Source organism: Lagenorhynchus albirostris, chromosome X (assembly GCF_949774975.1).
Source record: "Lagenorhynchus albirostris chromosome X, mLagAlb1.1, whole genome shotgun sequence".
NCBI lineage: Eukaryota > Metazoa > Chordata > Mammalia > Artiodactyla > Delphinidae > Lagenorhynchus > Lagenorhynchus albirostris.
In genome coordinates, this window is record NC_083116.1 from 115,830,185 (window position 1) to 115,846,113 (window position 15,929).

Sequence of the window (15,929 nt, forward strand, 5' to 3'; positions counted from 1 at the left end):
CAGTTGGGTGGTTCCGCAGGATCAATCTCTCCCTCTGCCTACATCTTCATAAATTATGAACTGTGTCGATCTGTTCATATTGACGTATGGACTCATTCTATCAAAAGCCCAAGTTGAAGTGGAAAATGGAAAGTGATCATTTATTAGAGCTGAGGAGTGTCAGCTTTGTATTGAAACCAAACCAAACCAGACCGACTCTCGGACGGCCTCCCTTTCAACCTTTAGATTGCATATTGCCAGAGGCAGGTGGGGCCTGGGTAACCAGCAAGACTTGATAACAGTTGACAAATATCCTATCCATTTTCGGGGGCTTAGAACTTGACTGTGAGTTCACTGAGGCTGGAAAACCATTTGTGTGCCTTTTTCTCCCTTATACTTCTGCCCAGGATGAGTCAGAGACCTTCATTCGAGGACTTATGAGACATTCAGATAGTTCACAGCTCTCACAGCCATTAGCAATCTTGGGAAGGTCATTTCACCTTTGAAGCATCAGTTTCTTCCTCTGCAGATTGGAAGGTTGATTGAGAAGTTTTCAGTATTTTTTAAGTCTGGGGACTCTTTCTAAAAGTTTTTGACTCTTTGGATGACAAATTTCCTTATCTGCGTTAGCACATAACTAGGTCTTCAGATTAGGGTCATGGTACCGTTTATATATAGTCCTGTGAAACATTTTAACCTGTGTGCCCTCACTTTGGCTATTAAGCCCTTTGGAATGTTAAAAAGCTAAAGGATCCCACTCTTCTCTTTGCAAACGCTATCCAGGGTCCCCAGGAAGGAATATTGGGATCCATTCTGCATATTCTCCACAGCCCATTCGAGCTCCTGTGGCCAACAAATGTTTGTTGGATGAATCAGGTTCCCACATGCCCTGTCAGAAATTTCTGGAGAGCTTTAGAGGATTTTGGTTCTTTGCTGAGAGAGCCCCATGGTGGTTTTATTGGGTAATGAATTTAAAACAGCGTTTCTGCCTTTGGTAAGCCACTTGTTCTTGCCCACTGTACGGCAGTGCAGGTTCTTTACTCAGCTTGATTGTGCAGGGTTGAATGGGTGGTGAGATGTGTATTCATTTTGCGTTCACATTAGCATGTTTCAGAATCCTACCTCCCCCAAAAGGCTTTTTTCTATTATCTCCATTTTTATATCAGTAGGTGTAGGATAAAATCATCCATGGCAAATTGGGTTAACTTGCAAACTGTGGGTACCAATTCCATTCCCCCAACTTGGTTAGATGATGCGTGAAGACTGCTAGCTAAGTGATGTAGGTCTTTTAGCCTGTTTCATATTTCAAAATAAGGTTTTAATAAAGATATGTAAAATCAGCTCAAGAAGGGACTTGAACAGGTATTTATACACCTATGTTCGTAGCAGCATTATTCACTATAGGCAAAAGGTGGGAGCAACCCAAGTGTCTATCAGTGGATGAATGGATAAACAAAAGTGCTCTATCCATGCAATGGAATATTATTCAGCCCTAAAAAGGAAGAAATTCTGATATGTGCTACAACATGGATGAATCTTGAGAACATTATGCTAAGTAAAAGAAGCCAGTCATAAAAGGACAAATACTGTATGATCCCACTTGAATGAGGTCCCTAGAGTAGTCAAATTCATAGAGACAGAAAGTAGAGTGGTGGTTACCAGTGGCTGGAGGGAGTGGGGAGATGGGCAGTTCTGTTTAATGGATATGGAATTTTAGTTTGGGAAGATGAAAGAAGCTCTGGAGATGACTAGTGGTGATGGTTGGACAATAATGTGAATGTGCTGAATGCCAGTGAACTGTACCCTTAACAGTGATTAGAGTGGTAAATTTTATGTTATGTATGGTTTACCACAATTTTAAAAAAGAATCAAGAATGATATGGCAAATACTCAACACCCTTCTACCTACCATCAGCTAAGAAATTTTTAAAATTAATAATTACCATTGAAATGTCGTATATGTTACCCTACCTCAATTGAATTGTGTGTTGTTTTTTGAGGAGTAAAGGATGACTTGGGTGATAGAAGTCTGGGACAGGAAAACTTGCCTTCTGCTTTGTTTTCCGCTTGCATTTGTTAGCTAAAGACAAACATACTAAACAAGTAGGAAATTAGTAACCTTTTCCTGGCCTTTAAAATTAGTGTTTCTAGAAACTTCTAAAAAGAACTCTTTCTAGAAACTTCTTTTACCCTTTGGGGCTGGATGAATATGGAGAAACAGTCAAGGGAAATGACACTTAACTTACCAGGATAGAAGAATGATAGTGTATTTGCAGCCTTTATCTTTCCTGAGTGTGTGTGTGTGTGTGTGTGTGTGTGTGTGTGTGTGTGTGTGTGTGTGTGTGTGGTGGTTTTTTAATTAGAAAATGAATTTATTAAATATAAGGCCAGAGGTTGAAGCCACTGACAGATAATATGCAACATCACTGTGGGGAAAGGGGCTTCTTTAGTGAAAAGACCTCTGCCACCACTGACACTCAGAACTAGATGTCAGAAATTCCATTCCTGCCCCCTCCGAGGAGTGCAGTGATGGTGACATGGGAGATGAAGGTGAGGATGCAGTGAGGAAAGAGGCAGGGTTCTGCTGAGGAGGGTAGGTTTGAGAAGGGAGCAGAGGAGGAGGCTCAAATCTTTCAGAAGCAACCACAGCCCAGCCCTGTGGGGGCCCTCCTAGGACTTTAGCATCTCAGGGGAGCACAGTTGCCCAGCTCTCCTGGAGCCTGTTGCAGCCATTGCAGGTGCTGATGCAGTCCTCCTTATCCAGGAAGTTGTTCTGCTTCCTTCTGCATCTGCCGTAAGCAAAGGTCTTGCAGAGCCTGGAGCTGGCGTTGTAGAAGTACCTGAACAACAGGGCCTTGCAGGGACCCATGTAGGGAGGCTCCAGGCAGAAGGTAGGCTGCGGGGCTTGGGCAGGGGTGCTGGTTTCATCCCTCTGGGTGCCAGCCGCCAGGGTGCCCAGGAGGACAAGAAGGGATGCAGAGAGGCAGAGCCGGCTCATCTTCATGGCCTTGCAGGAGGGCTTCTGAGTGTGTGCATTTTAAACAGTTTTTGAGGACCTGTTCTGTGCCAGGCATTGTTGTATCAGTTATCTCTTGCCACAGTAATGCTGCATAACAAATAACCATAAAACCTCAGTGGCAAACAACAGTAAGCGTTTATGGCTTCTGAATCTGGGGTCAACTGGGAGCTAGCTGGGTAGTCTTTACGGTTTTGACTGGGCTTCCGCATGTGTCTGGAGGGCCGCTAGCGTTTGGTTCGGCTTCAGCTGCAGGCCTTCGGCACCTCAGCCCTGCTCTGTGTGTCTTGCATGCTCCAGCAGGCTAGCTTGAGCACATTAATATGGCAGTGGTGGAGGTGCAACAGGGCGAGTTCCCTTGAGGCCTGGGCTCCAAACTGGCACATTGCTCCCTCCAGTTCACTTTGTTTTCTAAAACAAGTCACATCGGGTGGGGAAATGTACTCCGTCTTTAAGACTCCTTCCTCCATGCTGCCCTGCCTGACTCCACAGCACCTTAGATTGCTGCCTCTTTCTGAAAACACTTGTTTTGCCCTCTGTGTCTTTACGCCTCTCACCCCTGCTCTACCTCTTTCTCTGTTATATTTTGCCAACTCCTCAAGTGTAAGCTATTTGTATGGTTCTGTCTTCGGCATCTTCGATTCTGTCTAATTCCTGGGCTCAGCCACTGCCACAAAGCACACGAGCCCCCACACCTCACCTCTGGGCCGGACCTCCCTCCTTGCTTCCCTCACCCTCACCTCCACTCTCAGCCACCCTGTGCTGGTTAGTGGTCTCGTGGCTGCAAGTCACAGACACCCTGGTTTCACCTGGCGTAGGTTGTAAGGAAATGTCTGTCTTGTACAACAGGAAGTCCAGAGGCAGAGCAGACTCCTTGGGGCCCAGGTTTCTTGTCCCTCCACCCTGCTTCCCGTTGAGTTGGCTTTGTGTTGTGGCCAGCAAATAGGGCAGTGGGCGCCCCTGGTTATACCTAGTGGGGGGAGGACAGGGGCTTCTCTTCTTTGAGATGCCCAGGGCAGACCCATCTCTGTCTCTCACTGTGCCACCCTGGCTTAGGGCTGCCCACCCATCCCTGCACCCATCCCTGGCTGGACCTAGCCCGGGGTTCGGTTGTCTGCCGTGGAATCCCCAGCTGTCCCCACGTGGCCGAGCCTCAGATTCTCCTGCCTGTCAGACTCCCACTTCTGCTTGCTTCTGTATTTTCATTGGCAGCATCATGCCAGCCTTCAGTTCTTCCCATCAACACTTCATTTTGTTTTTGAGATTATTACTAAAGGCTTGTTCAGGGCTGGGCTCTGGGCTAACCTCTCATAATCTACAAGGCGGCCAGCTCAGCTGCTGCTCACAGGAGTCTAGGATTTGAGAATCCAAGAGTCCCGGGCAGCAGGGGCAGTGGGGGCAGTGGGATCAGGGTGAAGAGAGCATTGTGCTCTGGGTGCCGTGCTGTCCCATGATGGTGGTGATGGGGGCGCTTAGCCCTGCCTCAGAGGTCGTCAGGGAAGGCGTCTGAGAGGGGCTTGCTTCTAAGCTGACAATGCAAACTTAGCAATGTTTCTTGCTCTTCCTTAAAAGAAAAATCATCCCTGGTCCCTGATTTGGACCCTGACCTCGCCTTTCTGTAGACCAGAGGTTGGCAAATCCCGGCCCATGGGCCACATCTGGTGCTACCTATTTTGGGAAATAAAGTTTTATCGGCACGTGGCCATGCCCCTTCATTTACATACGGTCTGTGGCTGCTTTTGTGCTACAGCCACAGAGTTAATTGGTTGCCACAGAGACTGTGTGGCCTGCAAAGCCGAAAATATTTCCTCTGGCCCTTTACAGAACAAGTTTGCCAAGCCCTGCTGTAGACGGATAGGAAAACTCAATTCCTGCCCTCCAGGAAGTTTCGTCTTGCAAAAGGAGACTTACTTAGGTATAGTATATAGAAAACTTGATCATGAAGCCTGTTGACGTAAAGATATTTAAGTGCTGGGCTTCCCTGGTGGCACAGTGGTTAGGAATCCACCTGCCAATGCAGGGGACACGGGTTCGAGCCCTGGTCCAGGAAGATCCCACATGCCGCGGAGCAACTAAGCCCGTGCGCCACAACTACTGAGCCCGCGAGCCACAACTACTGAAGCCCGCGCGCCTAGAGCCCGTGCTCCACAGCAAGAGAAGCCACCGCAAGGAGAAGCCTGCGCACCGCAATGAAGAGTAGCCCCTGCTCGTCACACTAGAGAAAGCCCGCGCGCAGCAACGAAGACCCAACAGAGCCAAAAATAAGTAAATAATTAAATTTATTTAAAAAAAAGATGTTTAAGTGCTGAGGCAAGCGGTGCAGGCAAAAATCAGCATTGTTGGAGGAATCCATGTGCACTTATTTCTCTCTACTTCTCTCCCTCTGCTCTTCCTTTCTCTATTCCACGAATGAATCTACATTCATTTTATTGCCTCCAAATTTCTAGATTAACACCTTCTAGATTTACAGTTTCAAAATTTATACTTTTCATGGCACTCAGTTCCCTCCAGGGGGAGAGGAAAGGTGCAGATCGGTGTGGAAAATGAAAAGTCCGAGTGTGAGATACCATTTTTTAAAATGTACCTTTGCTACTCTCCCGCATTTCCAAGGAAAGTAGGACTTGCTTCAATAAAGGAGAAAAACCTTTATTTGCCTTGAACAAAGAGATAACTATGTGTATCAGTAAACTGTTTGTTTAGGGGAAAAAATTATCTTTAAAAACCTTTGCTTACAGGTAGCCCAGTCCCTTTATCTGCACTGCTCATTTGCCTAGAAACCCATCCTTTTCTGAATGACACTCCTCCAGAGGGTCCTTGGCAACAAAACTCTTTGTAGCCCCTAGAGGAAGCCCACAGTAACGGGTTTTGTTCTGATCGCAACAAAATCACCTGCTCTGACGTAGAGAATGGACTTGAGGACACAGGGAGTGGGAAGGGTAAGCTGGGATGAAGTGAGAGAGTGGCATGGACATATATACACTACCAAATGTAAAATAGATAGCTAGTGGGAAGCAGCCACATAGCACAGGGAGATGAGCTCGGCGCTTTGTGTCCACCTAGAGGGGTGGGATAGGGAGGGTGGGAGGGAGGGAGACGCAAGAGGGAGGGGATATGGGGATATCTGTATACATATAGCTGATTCACTTTGTGATACAGCAGCAACTAACACAACAATGTAAAGCAATTATACTCCAATAAAGATGTTAAAAAAAAATTGCCTGCTCTGTAAGGCAGCTTTTGTGCTATAGTGTTGTATAGACCTCACTGCTCTTTTCTTAAAATTTAAGTTGTACATTTTATTTTAGATTCACCCTAAGTTTTCTTTGTTAGACTTATTATAAAAATAATACATGCTCAGTGTGAAAAATTAGTAAAGGAATGTCATGGTAACAAAAGTCAAAAAGTAACTTAAAATCCCTTTCCTCATTCATATTCCCCAGAGGAGACCTGGCTCGTGGTCAACTCCTCAGAAGATCTCCACCCATGTCTATTGCGATGAACCATAAGAAATTGCAGAGATTTGACCACAGAAGTGTCAATTTCACATGGTACGACCTAATCTAAGCACATAGTGATACAGGCATATTGGTGTTTTAAAAAAAATACAGATAGCATCGTGCTGTTTATAGTGTATTGCAATTCGTGATGTTAGGTTGAAGAGAATCTTGGAACTCTTGGCATAACGGTCGTTTAGAGCAGTGCCACTGTTTAATAGTCCACCTGTAGATACACCGTGACTTGACTAACTAGTCCCCTAACTGAAGGACGTTTAGGATGATTCTGGTTTTTCACTCTTCTGAACAGTGTAGCACTGAGCATTATGCATATATCTTTGTACATTTCATGTAAGTTATCTGGAGCATAGCTTTGTAAAAGTGGAATTGCTCTTTTCTGGATTTTAATTTTTTTTTTTTAAGAACTGGTCAGATGCCTCTGGTCTCAGTTGGACTTGCTGACCTTAGGGTCCTTCATCCTCCAGTGATACCACAAAGATGGGACCTCGGTGGAAGCCAGGCAACGCATCCAAGCAAATCCTGTGCAGTTATAAACATTGGCACAAACTTCCCTCCCTTCATGGAACATTCGTGCACTGACTGCCCAGCCGGCACTGGGTACATGCACGCAGAGAAGACAGTGCAGCTGACTCGGGCTGGGAGGAAGAGGTGTATCTGGAGCTCTGTGGGTGCACGGAAGCCCAAGTGACCTCTTTATCCTGGGGTGGCAGGGGGACCTTGTGATGCTTTCCATAACTTTACTGGTTTGAAAAAGGAGAGAAACGCAGGGCTTGGTTGGAGGGGGGACATTGAGGCGGTGGCAGGTGGCAGTCTGCAAATTAGCTGTGCTGGCCTTCGTGGAAGGGAGCAATGGGCGTTGAGCTCAGCTGAGCCAAGGTGCCAGATGACAGAGCAGGGCTCTCGCCAGCCACTGACCCGGGTAATAAGAGGGCACTTGGCCGGCAGCCTCCTGAACACTGTGCCGCACGGCTGTTCGTGGATCAGGACCTGTCAAGTTGCCCAATGTGGTTCTTCTTCTTTTTTTTAATGTATTTATTTTTATTATTTATTTTATTTTTGGTCACGTTGGGTCTTTGTTGCTGCACATGGGCTTTCTCTAGTTGCGGTGAGCGGGGGCTACTCTTCGTTGCAGTGCACGGGCTTCTCATTGCGGTGGCTTCTCTTGTTGCGGAGCACAGGCTCTAGGCGCGTGGGCTCCAGTAGTTGTGGCTCGTGGGCTCTAGAGCTCAGGCTCAGTAGTTGTGGCACATGGGCTTAGCTGCTCCACGGCATGTGGGATCTTCCTAGACCAGGGCTCGAACCCGTGTCCCCTGCATTGGCAGGCGGATTCTTAACCACTGCGCCACCAGGGAAGCCCACCCAATGTGGTTCTTCTGTCATGATGTGCTGCTCCAAAGCCTGTGAAACATTATGGCAGACAGGGTCCAAATGTCATGTTTACTGCTTTATTTTATATGTGTGTGTGTGTGTGTGTGTGTGTGTGTGTGTTTGTATAATTCCCCCTTGCACCTTTGAGTTTCCTTGCAAACCATAATCTTGAGAGCAGGGATTAGAAGTTCTTAACTTTTTAAAAAATTGCTTGGGAACCTGTTTGCCAGTCTGGTGAAGCCTGTGGACCCCTTCTCAGAATAAAGTTTGTAAATGAATAAAATAAAATACATAGGATTACAAATGAATACAGTTATACTGAAGTACAGGTATCAAAATATTGCAAAAGCTTGGGCTTCCCTGGTGGCGCAGTGGTTGAGAGTCCGCCTGCCGATGCAGGGGACACGGGTTCGTGCCCCGGTCCGGGAAGATCCCACATGCCGCTGAGCGGCTGGGCCCATGAGCCATGGCCGCTGAGCCTGCGCGTCCAGAGCCTGTGCTCCGCAACGGGAGAGGCCACAACAGTGAGACGCCTGCATACCGCAAAAAAAAAAAAAAAAAAATATTGCAAAAACTTAAGCAATACATATTCCTTTACTCATGCATTAAATAGCAAGATCCAGCAGTGAGTCTAGAAGCGATCATAATTTTGAAGTCGGGATGAGGGTAAATGATATTTCAAGGTAGCTGCAATGACCATGATGTGAACTGAAAATATCTCTCCACATAATAGGGAATAAATAAAATCCACAGGTGCTGCTAATCCCAGTGTGGCTTGTTGTCTATATGCAGAGTGGAAAGAAAGACCAGGTTTCGCATAGAGGGTAGTGACAATAAAGATGTAATTTTCTTCCCATCTGTGTTGAGACCCACTGAAATCTATCCACAAACCTCAGTTAAGAATCTCTGCTTTTAGATACAGAAGAAGGAATTGGGATGCAAACCCCCATTTGCATCAAGAAAATTTGTAAAAACTTACACTTCCCCCCTCTTTATTCTGATAGGGATGAGAAAGGAAACTATATTAAAAATGAGTCATACCCCAATAAAGATGTTAAAAAAAAATGAGTCAGAATTTAGCAAACATTTTGATTACCTGCAATAAAGATCTTTCCCCTACTTCCGAAAGAGAAAGATATGTGGAATTTTCTGTCATTCTCTAAATCTCCCAGGGCCATTTTTTGGTACTGATTTTGAGAACTGGGATACTCCAGATTTGTTTATGGTGGGTATTTTCCCCTGAGAATTCTCTAGGCAAGAGAGGTGGACCCCAGATGAGGGTTTCTGGGATTTCCTAGACCTTTGTTTCTGTTCTTAATGTGCACGTGCACGTGAGTGCTACCCATCACTCACTCTCCCCTCATCTTGTTCCCTCTGCCTCCCGCTTCACTGTAAAAGTTAGGGATCTCATAGGTCCATTTGTCAGCAACAAAGTTTGAGAAGGCCTTTAAAAATAGAGATGGTAGAAGGAGTGTGTTGGACAGAAAGGAGAAATCTTGTTTATGCTCAACAAATCACTTATATTTAGAATTTTCCTTCAGTTTTCCCTTTGAAATTCTGTATTCTTATTTCACTTGAATGACTCTGCATGGAGCATTTAAAAGGAGATCAAACAAAACTCTATAAATAATGTTGAATCCTTTTGGGCATTTTGCCCAAATCAGCCTTGCTAAAGCAGAGAAAAGCAGTGTGCTTTTGTATCAGATTTTCTCCTCTGAACATGCAGACTCCCTCCCCCAGAGAGATGGCGGCCTGGGCTGGGGGAATCGAGCCAGGGATGCTTTGGAGAAGTGTCCCCCAGTGTGGTCTGCTGTGGGCCTGGTCATTTGGATTAAGGACTGTGCTGAAAGAGCAAACCAAACCCTGGGACCAGCCTAAGGAGAGGGGAAAACCAGGAGGATGTTTAGAGGTGCCACTGAGTTTGTTTTCCAGTGTGATTCCTTTACCTCACGCTATTGGGAAGGGAAGGTTGGCAAAAAGAAAATTGGTTGAACTGGTATAAATAATGAACAAGGCTGCCTTTTAGCATATTCGTTCATGTAAAGACAAGTGGAAAAAAGGGCAGGAGTCAGGTGGCAGCAAGCCCTTCTGTAAAGTAGGTCTGCCCTCATCATTCTAATCTTATACATGAGAAAAACTGAGGTTGAGAGCTCAAGTGGGCTGCACGGTGTGGTCGCAGTGCTGGGGCCACTGGGTTATCTGTCTTTTCGGTGTTGTGAGGCCCAGGATTCTCTTTATGTGCCTTAATGCTATCGTTATGAACCACGTGTCCATGAGCCGGAAAATCAGAGTTCGTGTTTCCTTTCAGACAGCTAATTCACACCAGTTTTATGAGTCAGTTTGAGGTGGAGGCCATTGTGTTTGAAGGAGTTCTTTGTGCCCCTGGCGCCCATATTATATTATGTGGCTTCTATGGAAATATCAGGTGACAACGTTAACATTGAAAATATCCATGTGTAGCTCCTCTTAGCAGAAACTCGGCTTGTTAAATGGATGGCCCCTTTCTGTATTTCGCTTGCAATAGAAACTTGATTTTTTTTTTTTTTGGTCGTATGTTAATTGGCTGGTTTTAAGACTGCTTTCAGTGGCTTCTTTAAACAAGGCATTAGACTCTGAAGTTTCTAGGACTGAGGGAAGATCAGGGGTTTGCGTCCCTCCCTCAGTTTCTAGATACCTGGCACCTGGGCTCACAGATTGATGGCGAGTGGGCATTCGTGATGAGACAGCATCCTCAGAACCCTCGTGAGGCACATGTGGGTGTTGGTAAATGAGTTGCATTTGTTGAAAAAGGTGTGCATGAAAGCGCTGAGAGGTGTCAGAGCTGAAGGAGTGGAGAAAAACATACACTGACACTCAGAGATATTTCAAATACAGTGGGATGCAGGCGGTGCTAGAGAAAAGCAATGGTTGTTAGAGGAACCCAGAGAAGGGGCCCCAACGGCAGAGAGTGTATGTGTGTGTGTGCCCTTCCATACCATCTTCTGTGCCTACACAAGTGTGTTCGTGCACACACACTCTCCTTCTCTCATTCATTTAATTGTATTAGGTCCTAACATATCACTTGAATGTTGAATGAATCCATTTATTCATTAATAAGCATTTGTTGAATGCATACTCTTGATAGGTTCTGGATAATAGGAGTAAATAAAAGAGTCCCTGGTGGGAGCTAAGGAGGGAGGGAGGTGGTGTGTGTGTGTGTGTGTGTGTGCGCGCGCACACGCAAGCGTGCATGCGTTTGCAATGTGGGGATCATATACATATTATGTGATTTGGTCTTTTAACTTAATGTACGATGGGCACCTTTTACACATCAGTACACACAGAGCTGCTTGCCCGGTTTAATTGGCTGCTGAGTTTCCCATGGCCTGGATAAACCATGATTCATGGAGCCATTCCTTCGCAGTGGACCTTCAGGATGTTTCCTGTGTGGGTCTCTGTGTGTGTATGCATTTGCTATTAGAAGAAATGCTGCCCTGAACATGCTTACACATATATTTCTTCCTACTTGAAACAAGTATTTTCTGTCTTAAAGAGGACTAAATTTAAAATCAAATATACATCATTTCTTGTTGGGATCTAGCCCTGCTCTACTGTTACGTAAAATTGACAGTGGACCATAAATTTGGAAGAAGAGAGCAGTTAGGAGTATCTCAGGCACTGTTTAGTATCACCGATGCATCGGGCTACAGTGTTAGTGGAGAACGAGACACCTTCAGCACAGTGGCAAGACTACAGGGGCCACCATCTTCCCATCCCCGCAATAGGTCAGGGTGGCATTGTCTTTTTTTTTAGTTGGTGAAATGCACATAACATAAAATACAGCATCTTAACCATTTTGGCATTGGCCTTTAATGGGCACCCTGCTTAACATCGAGTTGAGGCTTTCACTCTTTTCCTCCACCCTTCTGGTCCTTCTTCAGTGCTCCTTTGGGAATTTGTGTTCACAAAATCAGGGATTCACAGTCCACAGAATGTGGACTAGGTGCTCATTAGTTCATTCATCCATCCATTTAGCAAGAATGGATCACATGTCTGCTCTAACAGACACTGAGCTAGGTACTGGGATCGAAGACAAGTAAGGAAGGGTCATTGGCCCCCAGTATCACCTGATGATGATACTGTGTATCTGCCTTTCCTTCCCTGCGTATCTCATTCCTCCCACCATGTTTTTCAGGCTTTCTCTTTCACTGTCCTCTGTTGGGCCCCCTGCCTGCTTCTAGGCTCCCGCCCCCGAGCTGTTCTGCATACCCCTTCGCATCAGCCACTTCTCCCTAGGTCACTGTCCTCCTCACATCTTCCTGTCACTTCTCTGCCCAGAAACCTCCTCTGGGCAGGATCTCATAAAATTAAGTCCTCATCCTTCGCTTGGTATCCAAAGTCCCCCGGAAACACACTCCCGCTCTGTCTTCCTGGTATTATCTTGGGTTGGTGGAAGAAGAGGGCTGCAGACCACAACTTATTTTACTCATGGGCCTCGTACAAGTTATCCAGGCTTTCTGGGCCCATCCATCAAGATGGGGCCAGCACCCCTAACCTCACAGTGCTGGTGTGAGGACTCGAGGGGACGCACACGACATGCCTAGCACGGTTCTTGGCACATAGCAGACACCTAGTCAATGTTCATTTCCTTCATCTCCAAGATTCAGTTGATTTTCCTTATGTGACTTTTGACTTCACCCACCTCCCTCCCTGTCCCCTGTGACTCAGAGGCCCTACTAAATGGTTCCCTCTTGGGTCTACATTTTCCTCCTGTATTCTGGTGGGACTTGGGAGCAAATGAGCACTGGCATAGCTGTAACCTCTTTTCAGATGAACTTTGCCTTTGAAGGAGAAGGCAAATGGATTTACTGTTTTCTGCCATGCAAAGATGTTGATGATACACATCCCTTGGAGAATCGAGCAGGCGCGTCTCCAGGGACCAGACAGTGCTGGTTAATTAAATACTGTACATTTCCACTGCAACAGTCCAGCCACAGCCAAGAGAGGTCTGTAAGGAAAGACCATGAGTTCCTTTTTTCCTGGCATGCCATCAGCCTCTGAAGTGGCCTCCTCTTCGTCTGAGTTACATTACATTGGAAACAGGGTGATGCAAGGGAATTTTTCCAGGAAAAGGTGTGATGCTGGGTCCACAAAGTCAGTCATTCAGCTTTCTCTTCCCGTGCACCCAGAATGTACTGGATATCCTGAGTAAAATGGGTGATTCTCCACTTTTATTTAGTTCACTTTGTATTGTTTTTCCATCCTGAAATAGGAAACCTGGCCCCTTGCATAAATTGATGTTTCCGACTCAAAAAACAGCTTCTTCAAGAATCCGGAATGCTGCTCAGTCACTTGGGGGGTTGCTGCACCCCTGGCAGTGTTTACTAATTAATGATAGCAGAGACTACCATCTTTTCCATCCCCCGGCCCCAGGAACACATTTCCAGAGCTAGAGACTGCTTAGTACAACTGTCCCAAAGGCCTGTGAAATAAAAATCCCAGCACAGCAACATTCACCTGGGTTATGTATTAGGATAACACGGACAAATAAGTGTGATTTTTCCCCCTTTGGGGAGAAGCCAAATATAGGGCCTGTATAGCATGGTCTGGAAGAGTCCCATTTATTTTTTGGCAACTGACCTGTCTAGATGTCTCTTAACCCTGGCTCTATGCTAGAATCACCTGGGGAGTTCCTAAAATTCAGATGCCCAGGCTGCACCCCAGATTGGTGACTTCAGAGAATCTAGGGTGGGGCCCAGGCATCTGTTTTTTTCCTTTTCCCCCTAAATATTTTATTTAGAAAAATTTCAAATGTACAGGAAAGTTGTAACAATAGTACAATGGACACCCATCTAGATTCACCCATTGTTAACATTTTGCCACATTTGCTTTCTCTCTCTCTCTTTCTCTCGCTGTATGTATATGTGTATACATATGTGTCTGTATGTATGTGTACACACACACACACACACACATTCCTTTTGTTTTTTCCTTAAACAACTTGAAAGTACATTAAAGATATCAAGACACTTCATCCCTAAATACTTCAGAACAAGGACATTCTCCTATGTAACTGCAATAGAATTTTTTTTGCAATAGAATTAACATACTCAGGAAATGTAACATTAATATAATGCTATTATCTAGTATTAGTCCATATCCAAATTCCCCCATTTCTTCCAATAATGTCCTTTATAACCTTTACAAGAAACCCTGAATCCAGTTAAGGATTGCATTATATTTAGTTGTTAAATCTCTTTACTGGTTTAAGATCTAGAACAGTCGCCTAACCTTTAAAAAATCTTATGCGATATTGATTTTAAAAAGTTTTTTTTTAAACCAGGTCAGTTTTTCTCAACTGTCCCTCATTTTGGATTTGCGTGATCTGGATTTGCATGTTTCTTCACGGTCAGATTTCAGTTAAACATTTTGGGCGGGAGCGTTCTGTAGGTGATGTTAAGCCCTTCTCAGTGCATCACATAAGGAGGCACCTGATATTAATTTGTCCCATCATTGATGACATGAACTTTGAGGCTGTGTCTGCCAGGTTTCTCCATACTCAGGGGACCATTTCCTTTTGTAATCAATGAATAATCTGTGGGGAGATACTTTGAGACTCTCTAAATATCCTAATCCCCAACAGGATTTCACCCAGTGGTTTTAGCAACCATTGATTCTTGCCAGAAACAGTTGTTGCCATGATGGTTATAAAATGGTGATTATGTGTTTCTATCATTTCTACATGCATTAGTTGACATTCTTTTGTAAAGAAGAGCTTTCCCGTCTTGGCCCATAAACCTATCTAATCTTATCCATCCATCTAGCTAGCTCTCAACCTAGCTACCTAGTGAATGTATCATCATGGGCTCATGAATTTTTTTTGAAATGAATAAATCCTTTAGTACATGCTCTTGTTGTCCCAGATTTGGCCAGTGGAAGCCCTACCAAGCTGAGCCTTTCGTCCTTTACAAATTACCCCTCAAGCCTTAGAGTGCTTCGTTAATTTTGTCATAACCACATATTCCAGTCTCACTTTGTATTTTCTTTGCCCCAGCCCTGGTAGAAGCCATTTTTCTCTGGAGCCCCTTAGGGGCTGCTGTTCGGACATTATGGGGAGTTTTATGAAAGCTCCCCAGGTGCTTTCAGGGTACAGCCAAGATTGAGAACCACTGGTTAGCGTCCTCCAAAGGGAGACCACTTGTTCCCAACAAGGTATTTTCCTGTTCTCACCTGTAATTAGTGGCTCTGATTCATTGTTGAGGTTTAGATTTTTGTGGGCAGTGTCACTTGCAGAGTCAGGTTTAAATGCAGGCCCCTGGCCTCAACCTCAGAGAGTGCAGTTCCGTAGGTCTGCCTTGCAGGTCAGCATTCTGACCTAGGTGGACCCCAGGCCATGTCTGGAGAAAATGCCAGAAGTAACCCTGAGAATTAGGGGCTTCTTCTGATGTTCCTCTTTGATTTTATAAATGTTTTCTCTTTTGTAAAATGACATCAGGATACTGCTGTGTTTCCTAGGCATGTGGTGAGGCTCCATTTGATTAATTTAGTGAGTTTCTTGGAAATATCAACCCTCTTAGTTATACGCTTGTTCTGTCAAGGAGGATGTGGGCTGAAAAAAAAAATAGTCTGTATGAGTGTTGAAACTTTTCAGTGTACCCAAAGGTTTTTCTCAAGCACTGCACTATTTGTTGTTGTATTTTTGTGGTCATTGAATGAATTGACCTAGTAAAGTTTTCACATGTTGTAAGACCCGGAAGGCTCTAAAATATAGATGTGTGTGCTGTTTCTGAGGCTGGGTCATGGCATCCTTTGCAGTTTCTGCTATTTCATTTTTAGAGAATGTGAATATACGACATTTCCTCCCCATCCAACCAGCTTTATTTCATTAAAATTTGGGCCCCAGTTGCCAGCAGCTGTAAGGAAACGCTCCTGATTTGTGGTTTGTCACTTCCTGGTTTCACAACTTAACCATGTCCCATGTTAGCCCAGCTAGTCCCTTCTGTAGGCTCAAGACTCATAGCCGAGGATTCTTCTTAAGAACAGTCATACAGGGGAGGCAGTCTCTGGAGTTG

The 15,929-nt window shown here is 45.0% G+C and overlaps 2 protein-coding genes across 6 annotated transcripts in view; one reads left to right on the top strand and one right to left on the bottom strand.

Moving 5' to 3' along the window:
- The window catches only part of SH3KBP1 (SH3 domain containing kinase binding protein 1), a 344,191-nt gene that overhangs the window by 159,724 nt on the left and 168,538 nt on the right, over positions 1 to 15,929 (top strand). The window lies entirely within an intron of this gene.
- Positions 2,666 to 2,983, bottom strand: LOC132512889 (serum basic protease inhibitor-like). Its single transcript, XM_060136890.1, has one exon. It carries the CDS (start codon positions 2,981 to 2,983, stop codon positions 2,666 to 2,668), a length of 318 nt encoding a protein of 105 aa, XP_059992873.1.